Source organism: Phacochoerus africanus, chromosome 7 (assembly GCF_016906955.1).
Source record: "Phacochoerus africanus isolate WHEZ1 chromosome 7, ROS_Pafr_v1, whole genome shotgun sequence".
Taxonomy (NCBI): Eukaryota; Metazoa; Chordata; class Mammalia; order Artiodactyla; family Suidae; genus Phacochoerus; species Phacochoerus africanus.
The window spans coordinates 33,903,836-33,924,988 of NC_062550.1; the positions used below are offsets into that span (position 1 = coordinate 33,903,836).

The window sequence follows — 21,153 nt, forward strand, 5'->3', positions numbered from 1 at the left end:
AGGTCAACCATACCATCTAAAAGAATAATCTCAGGAATAAAATCTATCATATTACACTCCCAAGGATTATGCACAGTATATACAACAGGGGGGCAACCGTTCCTAGATATCATTTAAAAGCTGCTTGGTAGTATATTTAGACCAAGATTGTTTGGGGCTGACAGTATAATGTCAATAGGTGGGACATGAAAATGAAACAATGCCACGTCTGCTTTCATGACTTTTGTCAAAGAGAATGTTTTGTGAATCCTAGCACATACTGGCTACTCAATAAGTATTTTGTTGAATGCACTATGTATGGGATGGAAGAGAATAAATATTTATAAGGGTAAAGGAAAGGCTTAACGTAACAGGAAAATAGATTTTACATGAGCACCTAGCTGTTTCCAAAGAGATTCTCTGACGTTCTGAACAGATTATATTCCTGAGTCCAGAGAGAATAACAGGTGAGACTGATGCAAAACCAACTCAGCGTATGTTTGTTGAGTGAATGAGTGCACAAATTAACTTGGGTGGTGATCTTCTGCCTAGGGGTCTGGAAAGCCTTTCCAAAACCACCGCTCTGCCCTCCCCCACCATATACTCTTTTTTGATGATACTGTAGGGAAACTCTTAGAGGTTCTCGCTCCTACATTTCATGAAATACTAAACATAGTTAAAAAGACACAATCAGTAAAACTGCACACTTGAGCAGTGCGAATGAGTTCATGCAGATCACAGGAAATATTTTTCTTTTTTTAAAATTATTTTTTGGCATTTTTGTCTTTTTAGGGCTGCACCCACGGCATATGGAGGTCCCCAGGCTACGAGTCGAATCGGAGCCGCAGTGACTGGCCTATGCCACAGCCACAGTAACCCAGGATCCAAGCCACATCTGCGACCTACACCACAGCTCCCCACAGCTCCCATCAACGCCAGATCCTTAACCCACTGAGCAAGGCCAGGGATCAAACCTGCATGCTCATGGATACCAGGTTCATTAACCACTGAGTCAGGACGGGAACTCCTGGAAATATTTTTCAGAAATATGTGTTTATCTTGTGCTTTATTTAACTTCTATATACACATAAATAATATATGGATGTGTGTTATGCTATGTATTCTGCTCAATAAACGTCAGTTAAAAACAGTATCTGGTTTTAATTAATCTGTTTATGTATAAAATACATCTTACAACGTCTATCTTCATCACATTTTCTTTTAATCAAAATAATTTTGAAGATATTTTAATATATCTAATGCTTTTCTCACCCTGTGGCACATTTGTAAAATATTAACTTACTAAAAGTAACAGTCACAGCAGTAAATTAGTAAGTACCAAAAAAAGTCTATTGTGATATGAACACTACCCACAACTGGTGCAAAAAAGAGGTGTTAGAAATACTACCTGTCTCCATGGAATTTACGTATAAACAGGACACAATTAGAGAACAAGATATTATACATGTTTTAAAGTCTACTAGAACTGGAAGAACCCTTGGAGATTACAGTGAATTTGCAGTTGAAAAATGAGGACAGAAACATAGCAACTGGAAAAAATATAGCTTCCAGGATTGAAAATATATAAAACTGATTTACATAAAACCTGATGTAGTATTTGTTTCATATCCTTCAGGTTATAAACTGAAAAAATTCAAATAAAATTGGAATTGATAGCAAAGTGGCGGTGGTCTGAAAAAAAGTGGCAGGACATTCTCCCACCCCCTCTTTTTTCCACTGTGCTTTTCTCAGATGCAAGGGTTAATACAAAAGTAAGTTCTGGAATCCTTTCCTTGCTGGCTACTGTGCATATTTAAAAAAATAATAATAATCCAAGCATATAATGAACCTAGTTTAAAATGAGCTGGGTGAAATCTTAGGTGATTTCTCCTATATTCATCCTCACAATTTTATCTTTAGTCCATGCAAAACGCAGGCAAACAAAAACACACCCATTTTGTATGTGTGTGTAAAATGTGCACACCACTGTGCGAATGTGATCATATTAAAATATGTGCAAACTTGGCAGTTAGGAAGTATCACTGCAATCATTAGCACATGAAACTTCAGGCTCTTTGATGAAGATACCATCTTTCAGCCAAGCCCTAGCAGAAAACCTTGGGTTCCTGTTAGACCCCTCCCTCCCCAGTCAGCTGCTAGGCTCCATCCGGAGGGATGGGGGCTCTCCCTTTCCATCATAACTAAGCGTTCCCAGACCCATGAAAAACCCTGGGTTTCTGCAGGGCACTCAACGTGCAGCTAAATGTCCCAGCTCTGCAAAGGGCAGCTAGAAGTGGATTTAAAATGGCAACGCGGACCAATCAGCGCCACCGCGCCCGATGCAGGCATTTACACGCACCTCCTTCACAGGCACAGCGGAACCTGGCGGTGCCTAACTCCCTGCTCAGGGCTGTAAAGCAGGCGTTTTTTATTCCACGGTGGTCTGTATTTGGGGGAAAGAAAAAAAAATTCTTCCTTGGGTGAAAGTTTTTACTTTGGAAATGGTCCAAAATAATTTTGGGTGTGATGTGTGAAAATCTGAACCTAATTTTTTCAGAGTTTTTTGTTATTCAAGGATGAAAAGAGGTACATTTTAAAATGTACTCCACCTTTTTAAAACGGACTGTGGTCATTATGGTGTTCACATAACTCAGAAACAGTCCAGGCTATAAAATTAGGACTTGGCAGAAAGGGAGTTCCTAGGGAGAAGGTTAAATCGAGGTAAATTGAAGGGAGAGTGGGACATTTGGTGCAATTGTGGAGTTAGGAAGCTGCGAGATCCCCGCGTGGGGCAACCTCTCTACCCTGCGAGCGTTGGAGCCCGAGTGCACAGCGCCAGCCGAGGGAAGACTTCACGTCGCTTCTAGTCCTGCCGGGTGAAAAAAGCTCAGTAAAGAGGCTGGCGCGCGCCGTGTGCCCGTATGCACATTGTTTGCATGTGTGCACGTGTCTGCGAGTGTGCATGTGTATCTGCGTGCCTATGTGCTTGTAAGTGCGCGCCTGTTTGTTTACATGTGTTTATGTCTGCATGTGAGAGGGTGCACGTGTATCTGCATACACGTGTGCGTGTGGATCTGCGTGTGTCTGTGTGCTCGATCGCGCGCGCCGGGTCGTGCAATCTGCGAGGAGGGCATTGCGACCCAGAGCAGAGCTGCCGGGGGCCGCTGCTGCTCCTCTTCAGTGGCTCCCCACTCTCAGGGAACTAGAACTCTGCCGCCGTGCAGCTAGACGCTTCCTGCAGAGCATTGGCTACGCATCTTGGAGGTGCAGGTAAAGGCCAAGCCCCTAAACGCGGCTCCTGGGCAAGCCACATTCCCGCGCCTTCTTAGGACAGCTGCCCAGGAGCGACCTCGGGGTGGCGGGCGGGGCGAGGCCGGCGGCGAGCGGGCCCGGGATCCCCGGCCTGTCCCTTTAACCCCGCCGCCGGGCGGGAGCACGTGAGCGGGGCTCCGGGTGGCACCCGGGCGCCGCAGCCGCGGAGGCAGTTGTATTTAGAACGCTGCCTCTGGCTCGCGGCCAGGCGCCTTGGCTCGGCGGTCCGCCTGGCCTCCCTCCTCCTCATACTTTTCCTCCTGCGCAGCCCCCTCCCCTTTATCCGCCCACGACTAGAGGTGGGCACTCCCCCCCCCCAAACCAACCCGGCCGCCCCCTTCCCAAGCACACACGCACACTCATCCCGCTTGAATCCTGGGGCAGGGACTCAGAAAACTTCCAGCCCGGGCAGCGCGCGCTTGGTGCAGAACGCAGGAGCAACCGGTCCGTCCCCCTCCAACTCTCCGGTGCCGCTGCCGCCTGCTCCCGCCATCCGAGGAGGCGCGGTGCCACCCACCGCTCCGTCCCCTGCCTGCGCTCAGTGCGCGACCCGATCCCCGCAGAATCTCCCCATCCTCCCTTTGCTTTCTGACTGCCCAAGGCGCTATTTGTTTTCTCTCTTTCTCTTTCTTGCTCTGCGAGAGGGGAGGGGGGGGAAGAGGAGGAGGAATTCTTTCCCCGCCTAACGTTTCAAGGGACACAATCCACTCCAAGTTTCTTCCCTTTCCAAGCCGCTTCCGAAGTGCTCCCGGTGATCGCAACTTTTGATCCCAAACCGAGAGGGGAGTCTCCCAACTTCAAATCCTCTTTTCCTTCTCCTTCGCTTTCCTCCTCTCACTACCTCCACCGCCACCGCCACCTCCACCTCCGGCACCCACCCACCGCTGCCGCCGCCACCAGCAGCGCCTCCTTCTCTCCTCCTCCTCCTCCCCTCTTCTCTTTTTGGCAGCCGCTGGACGTCCGGTGTTGATGGTGGCAGCGGCGGCAGCCTAAGCAGCAGCAGCCCTCGCCGCACGCCAGCTCTAGCCCACCCTGCCTTATTCTCTAGTCCTACCTCCCAATCTCCCGAAAGGTGCTGGGCAGATTCGGGGCGGCTGAGGCGAAGCGGCAGCGGTAGGAGCGGCGGCGGCAGCGGTAGCGGCGGCGGCGGCGGCGGCGGCGGGAGGCAGGATGAGCGCACGCGGTGAAGGCGCCGGGCAGCCGTCCACTTCAGCCCAGGGACAACCTGCCGCCCCGGTGCCTCAGAAGAGAGGACGCGGCCGACCCAGGAAGCAGCAGCAAGTCAGTACGCAGGCGGGGTGGGGGCACAGCCCACCTCCGAGCCCTCTGCAAGGGCCCCGCGACGCGTGGCCATCCGAGCGCGGGAGCCCAGTCGCCGCGGCCGCCGCACGCTGTCGCGGGGGCGGGCTGCGGAGTCCCCCGCGCGAGTGCGCGGCTGAGCCCCAGGCGCCCGCGCCCTCCCGGCCGGGAGGTGGGGAGCCGTCTTCGGCGGCTGGGTGCGGGCGGGAGGTGGGGTCGGGCGAATTGCGTCCTCCGACTTTCGCTATTGTGCCGGCCCGAGTGGCGCGGTGTCTCCTGGTAACGGGAAGCGGCCGGGTCCGACAAACCGGGGCTCGCCAGGCACTTTCCGAGCCGGTTTACAGTGGCCGGGGAGCAGGAGTGTTCTGGCGGATCAGGGTTGGAGGAGCCGAAGTCCTGGGGGCCGGAGGCTCTTTCTCCCGCCAACCGGGGCTGCTCTCTAGTCGGGAACTGGCGCGCCGCAGCCGCCCCCTTGGCGCCCTCTCCAAGTTCTCGGTGGCCTGAGACTCGCGCCCTCCCGACAAAGAACTCGTGGGCCCGCCCGGATCTCTTAAGGTTCTTTAAATGTGGCGCGGCGGCTGGTCTGCGGGCCGCTGCTGCTGCTGCTGAAGTGTCCCGGGAAAGGGGCTGCGGGAGAGCCCGGGTCCCCAAGGGATGGGATTAACTGGTTTGGCCAAGGGCACGGTGTAAAGTAGTGTCCGAGAGGGTGCACGGTAGCTAGGGTCACTTCCTCGCCAGGCGCCCAGTCCCCCTTTTGCCCCTGTATCCCGGGCCTCAGAGCTGCAGACATTAAATGTGCTTCTCCCGGGCGAGTGGCTGGGGGCTGGGAGGGGACAATTGAGGGGCGCCCGGGACCCCGCGGAGTGGAGGGTTTTGTCTGCGGATGCAACCAATTAAGCGTGCAGCCGGCGCTTGCAGAGCTGCGCGCAGCGCCCAGGGCGGAGGGGTTTTGTTCGCGGCAATTTCCAAGCCTCCGCCGGCAGGGCTGGAGCGGGACTTGTCTATTGAGAACATTTAAACTCCGCTTCCGCGGGCTTTAAAACTTCTTCTTCGTTTTTTAGCCTGAAAGCGCTTCCCTCATGGCAAATAGGCCGATTAGCAAATAATCCTAGAGTCCCAAAGCTGCCCGAGAGCAAGGTGGGGAAAGCGAACAATGTTTGCTTGCCAGCGCGTTTTATTAAAACTGTTGTACCTTTTTGAAATCATCAAAGGAAACAAGCCCATCTAGAGGCCGCGGAGTTTTCCCGCTCAGCCCGAGCGACACTTTATACCGCATTAGGATCCTGTTTTACACCTCCCAGGAAGTCACTGCATTCCCCCCCCCCCCGTTTCCCACCCGCCACCCTGCTCTCTATAATTCTACTAATTGCCCCCCACCTCCAAAAAATAATCCAAAAGAAATTGCAGTGGGGTCTGGAGGTGATTGGAGGTTTTACCTTTGAGTTAAGGCGGAGTTCACAAAGAAAGAAAAATGTGTCCCCGATGTGTTTGCGCCGGATGTGCCCACTGGCGCTAGTGGTCCCACAGAAGCTTGCAGGAAACCTTCCCCATGTTCGCTAAATAAGATGCAAATTTTCAGCGAAGACTTTCATGCATTTTAAGCTAATTAGTCTCATTTAATCACCGAATCTGAATGAATTGTAAATTGATGATTCACTGGATAAATATTTAGGATCTGGAATATTAATCATTGCATTCTCTTAACCACTTGAGTATTTGCTGCTTGACATACAAGCCATTTAAAGTTTTGCTGAACCCGTTGATAGTTTTAATTTCTCCTTCCCAGACACTTTCATTCCTCCTCACTCCTCCCTACCCCATTTAATTTTCTTCAGCCCATCCCCATAAGAGTTTTCTCAAAAGAAATTTTTGGAGAAATGTTTGTTTTTATCAAAAGGTACTTAAATCTAGAGTGGAGACCATTCCTTCATCTCCAAAAGGAAGTGGAGAATTGAAGCAATTATCTAGATAATTCAAGCAAAACCTCCCTCAACAGATTTACCATAATTATTTGGAAATTTTAGGGGGGAATGGAGTTATTTTAAGTTGAAGAACTTGGATAATTGCTCCAATATTTCACTCAATGTGTTGATTGAGTCATAATTGACCTACAAGGCAGATACAGAATGATCAAAAACCACCTTTTCAATATGGAAGGTTGTTGAAATATTTATGATATAGCTTTATATTTCTGTCGTTTGAAATGCCTGTACAATGGAGAATAGCGTTTATATAAAATGCGTATTATTACCAAATGCATCACCTGTAAGTTTTACATCTTAAAAAATGTATAACTAGAATATGCAAAGTCGTCAGCCTTTGTTACCTTTTGAGGGTTGAAATAGAAATCTAGCTTTCACATTGAAAATAGAAAATCCTCTTTGAATCCTTGGATTCAGAGTAGAGTTATTGCCCCTTTCTGTAAACTCCGTACCATCCTCATCCATTTATGCTTGAACTGAATGTGTTCCAGCAGTTCTGTTGAGTAGTACAGCAGAAAATATAACTCCAGAGTCAGGGTCAATTTCTTTCAGACGCTCTTGCCACAACAGCATTTTTTTCCCCTGAAACTAGGAGCCAACTGGTGAGCCCTCTCCTAAGAGACCAAGGGGAAGACCCAAAGGCAGCAAAAACAAGAGTCCCTCCAAAGCAGCTCAAAAGGTGAGATTTCTTAAGTCTTCCCAACTTTCTCAGTGCCCACAGGAACCTTCCTGTAATTTTCCCATTCTAGTTCCACACCTAAAGATTTGTCCCAGGTGGGTAACCCAAGGCTGATTCCCTACCTTTAATATTGGTGAGATTTCCAACCGACGGTGAACCCACAAAGTTCACAAAGATGCTCACAATGTTGTTTTTAAAGGAACAATTCCAAATGTATGAAACAAAACAGAGACGGGAGGGGGAGGGGAGGGGGAGAATGAACAGTTCAGATTTGCACCAGTTGTGAAATAGTTAAAAACGAGTCAAAGCTATACATTTTGTCTGTGGTGAAGTTTTGTAATTTCCTTCAAAAATAATAAAGATTAATTTACTTTGTGCTTATTTACATGATTATTGGAAAACCAAATCCCGCTGTTAAAGTTAAGTACTTTGCCAAGTAGATGATAATTAGAAGAAAATCCAATTGTGGAATACTAGAAAAAATTTCATGAATTTTACAGCCTTAAATGTGCTCATAAAGTATACTGTCTACAATAAACCTGCAACATAATACATCACAGTCTCTCAAAAGCCTTTCCACCCTCAGATGATGTAGAAATGCTCTGAATAGGACAATGAGAAATTTTTTAAACAAACATTTGACTCATTTATTGTGTAGTTTGGGGCAGGATAGAACCCAACCAAGGGTAACTTCCAGTGTTTTTCTTTATGCATTTTAAATTGCAGTTTAAAAAAAATCTTCATGTTTGGTTGTACTTGAGCTAGCAAAGAGGAAATATCTCAGGATTAGGGCATGTGCAGAGAAGTGAAGGTGAAGATAAAAAAAGTCGCCTTTTTTTTTCGCTTTACACATAAATCAGAAAAAAATTTCTGTACGTTGTTTGTACATTTGTACACTAGCTAAAAACAAAGGCTCAAAATTCAGAAGTAAATTTTGATATATCTTTTCAGTAGCTTTGAGTACACCATGTACACTATTTATTAAAAATGACTCTATGCTCATCTTTTGGGGATTAATGTTTTGTGTGGTTTTCTCTGTGACTGTGGCCACTAACCAGATTATATTTGATAGTTTTCAGTGTTGTAAACTGCCATAGCAACCAGTGATACATATAAAGTGATTTAGGGAGCAGCTATGAGTTCTTGTCTGTTTTAACAGTCTTGAACAGAGTTGAAAGAGCAGATTTCTAGTATATTTATATTCAAAGATAGCTGCTTCTCAGAGTGAAGATTCAATTGTACTCAACATTTAATCAATAAACTTTGAAGTAGTTCCAAATTATCTTGTCATTTAAAACTGACAATACATAGTCTGATATTATTGATACAGATGCTTTCTACGTGTTACATTTTACCTGCTTTATTAAATTAAATAAAAAAGGGCTCATTTAACAAAGACGTTTTTGCTGTTGCGTAAGTTATCTTAATTTTACCTTAATAGCATGGCAAAGAAATATCTTGGTAGGTAAGCTGACATTTAAACTATGATGTAATTGCTCTGAAGAAAAAAAAAAAAAAGCATCATCTTAACACCTCCCAGGAAGAAAACCATAAATCTCATCATAGATAAGTAATTTAAAATTTAATGCAAAAAAAGGAAAATGAATTCTCTCTCAGATTTTACTGTATGACATTTTCTTGAATGAGTGAATAGATGCTTCCATCACCTTTCTCTTCATTTTGAAAAGTTTGCCAGACTAGCAAAATCTTTATTGACAAAAGGAAAGCTGAGATTTGTGCCTAATTTACCACCTAAAGCAAAATAACAAAAAGGTAATCTCTTCCCAAGTAAAGTTTTGACTCATTTTTAGTTACTTTAGGGATAGGCATTTATAAATGATCCTTAGGCTACTTATCTTTCTGATAATTCTTCATATGTATGCACACGTTATTACAACTTTCAAAACAGAAGTAGGTGTTCTTTTTCCCAGATGAGTTTTTCTCTGAAATCTTTGATTTTTCTAGACAAAATTATCTCACACAATTCTGTTCTAAAAGTCCCCTTTCTAATAAAAATGGATAAATACTTTTGCTCAGAACATGACTGTTATACTTCTTTAGTTTTATAAATTCCGCTTCATTTGGAGAAGATAATACTTTGCAAAATAATGAATGACATTGATGAATTGTTCATGGCATGTGTAAACTTAAGGTATTTTCACTTTCAAATCAGCATTTATGGGGTTTGCTACTACCCTATGTAAACATGATTATCAAACATATTTATTTATCAAATATATATTGTATTCTAACAAAACATATTTTTGTTAGGACTTGAAACACTAACCTTTCCTACAAGAATTGTATTGTTCATAACATACTAGATAAACATACCCTGCTAGATTGACCAGGGTAGCTATGAAAAGTGTTTTATGATTAATAAATTGGGAATTCTCCTGCAAACCGAGACGCATCAAAATGGAAACTATAGAAGAAAAACCGGTAAGTATATAAGAGAACAGAACTCTAAAATGAGAGGAAATGCCATGTACACTGGGATCCTGATGATGTGTGTTTAAAATTTTTTGCTGCTTGGAGTTTCTTTTCTTAACAAAGTTTGTGTTTGGACTTAGTAACTGGCCTTGGGGCATTTGAAAACAAAACTGCTTGTTGGAAAATTAGCAATGTGAAACTTGACAATGCAGCGGAATGTTGTAAAACCAAGTGGAAGACTACTAAATGAGCAATCACTTTAATTTCAGGCCATAGTCAATATAAAATTGATTTGTGTAATATATAAAACAAACATTTATGAAAACACAATTTGTGATGCTTGGAACTTTTGGAAGAGAAGGTAATTCTCCTTCACTTTGCTTCTATGCCATTATGACAAATTCCCATGGATAACCACTGTGTAGCAATTCCAGTGCTTCCTAAGAACACCAAGCTGATGCTCAGAATTCATCCCCGAATCAGTTCCATGTTGTTATCTTAATAAAGGAGATCAGAAGTTAATGTTTTCCTGAATAAATCATTCATTCATGTGAGTGTGTGTGTGTGTGTGTCTCTGTGTGTGTGTGTCTTGACCCTTTTATTTATGTTGTAGTTTGCCATATACCTGTGACCAGTTGCCTCTTAATGTCCTTTTCATTTTCTTTTGTTTTCCTCTTCTGTTTGTGCTGGATGGAAATACTTTGTATTTTCACATTTCTCATGTTTGGAAAGAAGAAAGATACAATCTCCCTCATGTTTCGTTGAGGGGTTTTGTTGTGGCTTTTTAATCACGAGAGAACACTGGAGGGTTTTCTTTCACTAATTCTCCAGTGTTTAAGGTCAAAAGTCAAATTCATCTATAAGTTTCAAGCCTGTTCGCTTTCAGGTACTTTTAGGGGAAAAAAAAAAGAATGTGTGCGATTGAATTAAATTTTCATAGAAAGAATTACGTGTAAAAAAGATCTCGGGTATGAGATAGACCCACTTCATGAAATCATAGATGTGCTTGAACTTCCTTCTGACTTAAAGTGTAATGAAGAGAACAAGAGAACACAGTACAAAATGAAAATATCCTCTAAGTAAAGTAGATATACTTCAAATAATGTGTTCCGGCAAATGATTTATAACCTCCATTTGCCTGTGCAAAGAAGGCCTGGCATGAGTTGGATATTCTAAAGGTAGATTGGTGTTCCTTCTCCTAGAAGGTGGTTGATTTTTCGCAAATGATTTTGGTACTAACACCAAGCACAAAGCGTTGGTGGGTTGGTTTGCTTGCTTGCTTTCTAGGGCCGCAGGTGCAGCATATGGAAGTTTCCAGGCTAGGGATTGAATCAGAGCTGCAGCTGCCAGCTTACATCACAGCCACAGCCACACAAGATCCCAGCCGCATCTGCGACCCACCCCACTGCTCCCAGCAAGGCCAGATCCTTAAGCCACTGAGCGAGGCCAGGGAGTGAACCTGTATCCCCATGGATACCCGTCAGGTTCGTTACTGTTGAGCTACAATGGGAACTCCGAGCACAGATACTTGAAGACAAGAGAAGGTGGGTTTTCCTCACCATTTCAGATAAAAGATAGAGCACAGATGCTGAGTGAGGCCAAGATTTTTTGCAGGACATAGTAGGCTCACCTGAAGAGAGGAACCAAAGGCCTCCTTATAGGTAAGTCAGAGAAAGATGGTACTAGAAGTTGTCATGCAATTCCAGCCCATGGCTTCTCTGTTACTAACATGATTTCGTTTGAATTCCTCTGTATTTGAATGGGCAGATCATTTCCCCTGGGACTTAGGGCTCTGCGTATGCAGATGAAGCCCATCAAGTGAAACTAAGTAAAGCCCAACTGTTGTGTCCATTATCTTGGTATTTTAGGCCGCCTTACCTAAACAGTTGACTCCTTTTTTTCACTTCCCTTTGCCAGAGAGCACGGAGCCAGAACGTAGGAGCAAGTCCTCTCTCACAATGCCTTCGAGTCCTTGTAGATGAGGCTCCACATACAGAGGACTCAAATACATCTGAGTTATTTTATGAAGTAACGTTACTTCAAGGGACCCAGAGATCTCATTCTCCGGCAGTTAACATTCTTCTGAACTTTTTCATCAAAAGCCCCTCATTACTTTGACTGACCTACAAGTCTGGCTCGTGTTTATCTCAGCGTCTCAACAGATCATTTTGCTCCAGAGACAGAACATACCAGATTGGTGTTCTCTTGCCTTTCAGTTCTGTTTTGAGATGAGATGGGTGCTGAAGAGAATTTTACGTCAGTTAAATCATCCAGACCTAGCTTATCTTGTTAGCTGACTTTGTGCAGTTTCCAGAACTCACTTTGGAACCATAGCACTTGGCACGAGGGTGGAACCATGGATTTTACTATCCTAGAGTCTGACAGTTTTAGCTCTGAGTTTTTGTTCCACTGACCAGGAGAAAAAGGTGACTAGAGACCTGATTTCATTTTAGGCTACATTGCTTTAATCCACTGAACAACACTGAGGGGCAGCTTCTACTTGATTTAGTGAGGAGGGATCCCTTCCGTTTTTATCTCCGAGGCAGCGTAGGGAGCAGTTTGCCCAGAGGTAACCCCTGTAAACTCTCATGTCATTGCTATTGATTTTTCTGATTACAAAAGAGGTAGTGGGATGGTTTAAAGAGAAGATCCCTCAACTTTGAGAAGAGCGTGTCCTGTCCTTGTGGCCTTGGCTGTAATTGAGTGTTCTTTATAGGTGAAGGCACGTATGTGTAAATAATGGCATGGGAGTTGACAGCAAGGCTTCCTTGGGAAACATGAGCATGTGCTACGCCAGGTGCCAGAACTTACTTTCCTTTGCTGTGGGGAAATGTGTAGAGATGGCAAACTTGTAACATCGTTTAAAGATTGAAAATGGTTGCGTGTACAATTTGGAAAACCGTGGGCCTAGATGAGCAAACAGGTGAAGTGAGAACTTCCTGATGGTTCACGTGGCTGACGAGTCCCGTGGATTCCGATGCCAGTACACACTGATGCACGCAGTGTGTGTTTGAAGAGAATAATGGAAAGCCCTAGAATGTGACTCTCTATCCTTTTTTACATGGCTCCATATGCTCTTAGTTCTGCAGGTCTTAGTCCTAAATGTATTCTGTGTGTATAGAGATACATAAAAACAGAGCAAAGTGCTACAAAGCCCAAATCCTTTTCTTTCTCTTTTGTGAGTGTGTGTGCCGATACAGTGATTGCTTTGGAGTGGGGGTGTTCTGGCTTTCACATGCTATTACACTCCATATAAAATATGATATGAGCATTGAGAATAGCAAAAAATTAATAGCTATCTAAATGTGACCCAGAGGTCAGAATGGGCTAATGCTCCCGGTGCCCAGTCTCAGTTCTTGTCTGTGTCTTTATAGGAAACTTGGAAATATCTTACTTTGGACTACTCAATTTTCACCCTAGGAGGTTTTGTTGTTGTTGTTGTTGTTGTTTTTAGTGTCCCCATGGCTACTATATTTTATATGGGTCTGTCTTGCAGAACAGACCCTTTATGGACTTGAAATCAGATGGGGTCTCAGTGCCACTACGTAAGAACATGGGCACATTATTTAATCGCCCATTTAAACAGGGGACGTCATCCATGCCCTGCTTAGTTAAGATAGTGCTCAGAAAATCACTTATTACTTTAACTGGAAACTTGCCGACTTGGGAGGTATTCTTTTTAAGGGTAACATTTAACAATAGGGAGGCAGTTAAAGAAATTACATTTGACTACCTCCTAAATGCCGTAGCTTCTGTCAGGCTTACCTTACCTACTTGTGAGCTCTTCTAATCCTCTGATGTAGGTACCTGGTCTTAATGTCACAGATATGACAATTGTGACGTCAACTATGACGTGTCTGATGTTCACTCCTATTCAATGGGGGCACCTGGATTTGAATTCAGATCTAATCTAGGGAGTTGCCATCATGGCTCAGTGGAAACGACTCTGACTACTGTCCTTGAGGATTCGGGTTAGATCCCTAGCCTTGCGGAGTAGGTCGGAGATCTGGCGTGGCCCTGAGCTGTGGTGTAGGTTGCAAACAGGGCTCGGATCCCGCGTTGCTGTGGCTGTGGTGCAGGCCAGCAGCTGCACCTCCAGTTCATCCCCTAGCCTGGGAACTTCCATATGCCACAGGTGTGGCCCTAGAAAATTTTAAAAAAAGCAAAAACCAACCAAAAAAACCCCAAATCTAATTTTAAAGTTTATGATCTTTCCTACTCTTACTGTGTGCTCTCAAATACCTTGTAAAATATTTGCTACCAGGTAGATTAGTTCTCTCCAACCTACAGAAATGTAGGCTGGAAGTTAGGTTTTAAGAAATCTTTGGAGTGTAGTGCTCTGCAAGCTTATAAAGGGATTGGAAATAGGTGTCTCTTGTAACCTGTGCCCACATACCCTGTGTATGCCTTTGGAGAACATAACGCATCCAGAATTTTTTTTGTTTGTTAAATGAAGGGGCTGAACAAAGTGGTGTCTAAAGCCCTACCAAGCTGTAAAATCCTGGTGGGGAGAGGGTTACAGGATATCCACGTGATGCAAACACCAGAGTTTCTTTGCTTCCTTCCTTCATGCAATGAATGTGTCGGGAGCACATGGTAGTCACCAAGACACTGATGCTAAGCACTGTTTCCAAGTTCAAGAGTCGTCGTTGCTAGATTGATTTCCTTCCCTCATTAATTTTTTCAGCGTGGAATACATGTAAGAGCCTGGAGTACCAGGACTTCTTCGAGAAAGAAATAATTGCACTTCCCATTTCCCATTCTTCCCCACTCTCATGAACTCACTTCTAAAACATATTGTAAAATTAAATATACGGCTCTGAATCGAAACTTTTTGTAAAAAGGCAAAACTGTGAATGAAGACAGGCCAAGGAGAGATCACACCTTTAACATGTGATAGTTGCGAATATTCGTATAACAGGGCTGGGGATGGTCTGAAATTTCAGTTCTTGCAAATGCAGAATTCCCACCCTCTCTCCCTACACCTATACTCCCCCCCTGAGATAAGCAGTTAAGTACTTACAATCAGTTATTGTCTCAATTATACATGGGTTTTATAGCATGGAACCAAATTCCACTCTGGCGAAGAAAAACCAAATATACACTTCCACAGTATTGCATATGCTGACATATTAAAAACAAAACAAGCCCCCCAAATGTTTTGTTTGTTTTCTATTGAAAACTAATATCCTGAAGAGCGTTAAACACAGGGGGAAAAAAAAAGTTAAACCCAGTGTTTTCCAATATGTAAAATTCCTGGATCTATGCTGGTTTACAAACTAAAATCCTAACTGGTTTTGCAGCCTTTGTGAAGTTTGATCACAATGATTAAATAATGTGGGTTTTAAGGAACAATGAAAACCTCCCAGATCGACGCCACACAGCACAGCTAATGTGTTTCTTCTAGACGTCGTCTCAGAAGAGGGTTTCGGTTTACATGTAATACTGGCCCCAAGACCAAGGGGCAAGTTTGCTTTTAACAAGTCCAAGTGATAATCGTGATATTTTGCCCTTTAGTTAATGGCGTGAATTTTATTTTTGAATAGACTTTTTGTAAGTGGGATGCTCGGTTTAAAGTCCTCTCCTTTGCAGGGCTTTCCTCTCTCTTTGCAAGATGTGCTTTCTCTAACTTCGAGATGCAGTGAAACCCTTTTAGAAAACAACCCCTCTCTTCAACAGATTTCAGATACACCCAGATCCCATCATGGCCTCTGGAACATACAAAAGAGCCTGGTGGGGCGGGTGTTGGCCTTCGAGATCAGTAGTCTCCTGCTCTCAACCCCACCTACCAACCCCAAGCCCATTAAAAAGAATCTCTCTCTTCCATGTTTGTGTAATTTACTACTGAGTCAACTGTACAATCTTAAAGTTGCTCCCCCAAATTAAATCAGACACTGCTACTGTATTAGGGAACTTGTACTCACATAACTCAAGATGTACTAGCCGTAGGGTTTCTTAAAAGCTTCATTCTCAAGGTGACAGGTGGGTGTAATGGAATATTTGCATTGACTGAAACTTCTATGAGGTTGGACTAACTTGAAGGAAGACTTGCCCTTCAAGAGTTCTGTCTCGTTAGGAGTGGAAGAACATTTATTGAGCACCTCATTTAAGATGAGGTCACCTCACTCCTTGGAGGAGGTGTTATCTCCATTTCATACCTGAAGCCGAATGAAGATTTTCAGGGACCTGCCCGAAGCCATAAAGCTAACACAGCAGAGCAGGGATTGGAAACTTGGCTTTCCAAATTAGAGTCTGTGTGTCTCTCTACATACCACCCTCTCTCCCTGAGACAACACTCAGAAAGAGTGTGATTCACAGGCACTCCTGGCTTTCACTTAATTCATGCCCTTATGACTGAACATAAGACAGGACCACCAACCTCTGACAATAAATGATTCCTTTGTGGAGCCATTCAAAGTAGTAAACAATGATTCAGAGTGCCTAAATCTGAGGCTTAGGTGGAGCTGAATCATTGACAATTTGAATTAAGTAAGTATTTAAGAGTAGCAAATGCATCTACGCTGAAGGGCCAAAACATTGGAGGGTAAGGAGCCCAGGCTTCAAAGTCCAACAGAACTGGGTTCAAATCCTGGGCCTTGCCCTTCACCAGTGACCAGGGTCCTTGGCCTCACCTAAGACTTAGTTGCTCATCTGCAAAATAAGAGAAGTAATACCTACCTTATGAGGCTGTTGTAAAGATTGAAATAACATGTACAAATGACTTCCTCCGGTGCCTAGGGTATTTTAAGTGCTCAGTAAATGTGAACTAACGCTGTAATCTTCCAAAGTTTGGGTTCGTTCACGGCACCTGTTAAATTGTAATGCCAGGTTGGGAAACTACTCTTTGGCAAGAAATCCTGTGGCTTATTTTGTCTGTCTAAGTATCTATGTATCTATGTATGTATGAATGTATGTATGTATTTATCTGTCTATCTGTCTGTCTATCTATCTATCATCTATCTATGTATCATTTCTTTCCATCTGTTTTTACCAGGTAGACTGAAGAGAGAAAGGAGTCATTTGGCAAAGTAGACAGTTATAACAGGTAATTTAAGTACCATTGTACCAGCTACTTACTGGCTGCTAACCCAGGTAATAAAACCGAAAATCTGGCAGAGGTTACCTATATTTTTGTGTTTATATGGCCTTGAGATGATGCTCATATACAGCAGACTGTGCACTAGGTTTTCTTTATCCTGAAAATTATTAATATGTATTTTTATAGAAAGTGTATATGATGTGTGTGTGTTAGTGTGTTTAGGAATTGGAGTAGGGGTGATAAACACAGGGAAATTGCTTTAAAATACGAAAATTTGACTCAAAAGCAAAAAAACAACTGCAATACCAGAAGAATCTTCTGTGAAGTGAAACAGTGAAACACACTTTCAAGCTAGTTGGAAATATATTCATGTCAGGTCTGTGTTGAGTGTGGAATTGTTGATAATATATATTTTTGTTATTATTTTTAGCTTCCCTAGTTTCCATCTCAGGGACAAACAGTGATGATTTCTGCCAGCTTTTTTTTTTTTTTTTTCTCTCTGCTTTGAGTGGACTGATTGACAGATGACTGTTTGGGGCAAGGAATAGGAAATTAACTATGTAGAAGTATGCAAATATTTGTTTTTTTGAGCTAGAAGCCTGTGTGTTCTTACTCACATTTAGATGTGCTTTTGACTAGCAATGTAGGTGTAAACTGCTTTGTAAATTGTGAAGCAATTTATCAGTGCTAATTTTTGTAATTTTAGTTGTGATATGGAAGGACAATTATCATTTAAGAAACATTACTTTTCTAAATACTGGGAGTTCTCCCTGTGGCGCATCGGGTTAAGGATCAGGTGTTGGCACAGCTGTGGCCTAAGTCACAGCCTCTGTTCAGATTCAGTCCCTGGCCTGGAAATGTCCATATGCCACGGGTGCAGGTGAAAAGAGGTGGGGGAGAAACATTAATTTTCGAAATACTACTTTATGTAATTATGGATATGTGGGAATAATTTCTTACTGTGGATGGAGATAAGGGCAAAATGGCTTTTTAGAAGCATTTTCATGCATTTCAAAGATCACTCCAGGGGAGTCTTTTAGGGTGCGTGTTGCATACATATCTGTTTACGTCATGCAATGAAAAATGGAGAAGATGGACCTTCAAGGAGAAGGAGATTGTTAAAGCAGTGTAATACCTCATCTGCAAACCAGAACTTTCTTCCCTGAAATCTGTCCCTTGGTGCAGCACTTCTAAATAATGTCAGGTAGGAAATGATACGACTTCCTCTTGCATTTTGCAGAAAGCAGAAGCCACTGGAGAAAAACGGCCAAGAGGCAGACCTAGGAAATGGGTGAGTAATAAGATAAAATTTTTGTTCTTTTTTTTTGGTAATGAAAACTTTGTCTCTCTTTTTCTTTTTTTTAAATGAAATGACTTCTATTTTATGAATTACATGAATTTCTTTAACTTCCGGTTTGATGAATCTTTGAAAGGGTTAATACAAGCTCCACATTATCACAGCTCCTTAGCCTCAGGCTCCAGGAGTTTACTCTTAAAACACTTTTCTTTCCTGGGAGTGTCTCCTTTTTCTGTCTCTTATCAACATGAAAAGAGTCTCCACTCTTCCTTCACGTGGGGGTAACAATGAGATGACTTGTTCCCTGGGTTGGGTAACTAAGGTTAAAGGGTATTATGAAACCTTGGAAGTTGATTACAAATGGTGATAAAATTCAGATGAAATGTGCATGAGATAACTTTTTAACTCTTTCTTTTCATTTCTTTGTGTTGTTTCCTGGGTGGCTTTGCTTTGGGTTCATCTCATTTTCTAGATGGTTTGTGTTTTCCTTTTCGCGTTGCCTTTGTTAAGAATCCAGGTTTTAATTTCCAGTTGTTCTTGCTCTGCCTTATAGTCACTCCTACATACGGATGTTGTCCAGACGGTGGCTTGCATTGCAGGTGCACTTGACCTCATAGGCACACAAATCCTGTATCTTTTTGTTTTTGGTTTTTTGTTTTGGCTGCACCCACAGCCTGTGAAAGTTCCCAGGCCAGGGATTGAACCCACAAGCGTAGCAGCGACCTGAGGCTCTGCAATGACAGCATCAGATCTTTAACCAGCTGCACCACAAGGAAACTCCGATCCTGTTTCTTTCTGAGGCCAGAAGTTCACTGATTGCTGAAGAGCTTTGCTAATTTTACCACATTAACTTTGTTCTCAATGCTGCTACAGCATCATGTTGTCCTTCTGATTTATCTTTCCCACTGACTTAGGAGAAAGGTCCTACAAATGAATAAAACTGATTCTCAGGAAAGATAAAGGCATCGTCTGTATCCAGGATTATCTTTGATGGGATCTTTGGCCTTCCTTCCAAAGGCCTTCATGCTTTGTCTTTCTCTAAAGTTCCTTTGCTGCAATGCTGGATTACAGTTTCCTATTAGTGTTCCATTCCTCTCTCCTCTAGAATTCTGCATCCCTTTCTATTTATACTTTCATTCAGTTTATTCATTTTGTATTTCCCCCCCCTCTGCTCAACTTGTATTGGGGTTAGATTTCTTAGCGTAAGAAAATGGGGATGATCTTTTGATTAAGAACATCTCAGGAGTTCCCATCGTGGCGCAGCGGAAATGAATCCGACTAGGAACCATGAGGTTGCCGGTTCGATCCCTGGCCTTGCTCAGTGGGTTAAGGATCTGGCGTTGCTGTGAGCTGTGGTGTAGGTTGCAGATGCGGCTAGGATCTGGCATTGCTGTGGCTGTGGCAGAGGCCAGCAGCAACAGCTCCCATTAGACCCCTAGCCTGGGAACCTCCATATGTGGTGGGTGTGGCCCTAAAAAGACAAAAAAACAAACAAACAAAAAGGACATCTCAGTGTTACAGTGTAACCCTAAAGTAAAAGCATTTCATTCCATCTTCTGGGCCTGTGTTCCCCCCGTGGTGCAGTGGGTTAAGAATCCGAATACAGTGGCACAGTGGTGAGGGTCTGATCCCCAGCCTGGCACAGTGGGTTAAAGATCTGCCATTGTCTCAGCTGCAGCTCAGATTCCACCCCTGGCCTAAGAACTTCCATATGCCACAGGTGCCGCCATAAAAAGCCAACCAAACAACAACAAAAAATCTCAAACAACCTTCTGTCAATAAATGAATTCTCTCCAAACCAACCCACTAGGTGGTGATCCTCCAGACCCTGCTTGATTACCTCCAATGTTGGGAAAATCATGACCTCTTAAGTCTGCTTCTTCTTTCCTGGAAAGCTCTGAACATTAGAAAATTCTTCCACCTGAATGCCTATTATTTCCAATCTCTGTCTCCACGCCTCCCTCCTGGGAGGATGCAGAGTAATTGTATTACTTTTACTTGTGATAGCTCTTTAAATATGTGAAGTTATCATACTCTTTGTTCTCTTATCTGGTTTGAATATCTCTAATCCTTTCAACTTTTTCCCATAAAGGAACATTCTTCTTATTCTCCTCTGAGTATGCTTGTCTTTTTGTCTTTTGAAATATGTTATCCAGAGCTAAGTATCATATTCCAGGTGTGGGCTCCATAACCAGTGGGTTTAATACCTCTCTTGTTGGACATATGGTTTCAGTTACCTGTTACTGCTCTTCAACCACCCCCAAACTTAATAATGTAAAAAAAAAAAAAAAAAGCTCATGGATTCTTGAGGTCAGGAATGCAACAGACATGGACAGGGTGCGAGAAAGGTTTGTTTCTGCTTCAAGATATCTGGGGCCTTAGCTGGGAGGACTCAAGGGACTGGGGGTACCTCTCGTGCTTGGCGTGGAATCTGGAGGCATCTTCATTCACAGGTCTGGTGTTTTTGCAGAATTAGCTTAAGGTCTGGGTGCATCTGGGCATTTCCTCTGGAGCACCCACCTCTGTGGCCTTTCCAACTTGGTGGTATCGGGTAGGCAGCCTTCTGACCTGCACTCAGAGCTCCCAAAGAGAGGTTGGGAGCTCTCACATGAAAAAGCTGCAAGCCAGGCCTTTTTTGACTTAATCTCAGAAGTCAGAAAGTGCCACTTCCATTACATGCCAGTGAGCACACTGTTGACTAAGTTGGCTCTGGCATATATATCAAATGTGAGTCTGCCGTTTTCTAAGTGTCAGACCTTTACAAGGACATCTTATCTCATTGACCTTATCAATTAAAAAAAAACAAACCTGTATAAACTTTCTTATGGACCACGAAATGAGCAAGAGTTTTCTTCGAAGTCATGAGATTAATGTTGCCGAAATGAAATGAAATAAGTGGTAAGCAAATACAATGAAAGTTAACCAGCATGACAGCTTCCATCAGGTGTGGCCTCCCTCCTCCCAACTTTTTTGAGATTTCATTGCCATATAACATTGTAAAAGTTTAAGGAATACAACCTGTTGATTTGATGCTTATCTATTACAAAACAATTACCACAGCAATATTAGTTACCACCTCCGCCATCTCACGTAATTACCGTTTATTTTTTTATGATGAGAATATCTAAGATCT

General features: G+C 43.3%; 1 protein-coding gene across 1 annotated transcript in view; it reads left to right on the plus strand.

Moving 5' to 3' along the window:
• Nucleotides 1-3,659: 3,659 nt before the first annotated feature.
• HMGA2 (high mobility group AT-hook 2) overlaps nucleotides 3,660-21,153 on the plus strand; it is a 140,057-nt gene continuing 122,563 nt past the window's right edge. Inside the window, exons 1-3 of the mRNA XM_047787137.1 lie at nucleotides 3,660-4,572; nucleotides 7,165-7,251; nucleotides 17,964-18,014. Of these exons, the coding sequence (XP_047643093.1) occupies nucleotides 4,462-4,572; nucleotides 7,165-7,251; nucleotides 17,964-18,014 (249 nt within the window). The 5' untranslated portion in view covers nucleotides 3,660-4,461. The remainder of the gene's footprint in view (nucleotides 4,573-7,164; nucleotides 7,252-17,963; nucleotides 18,015-21,153) is intronic.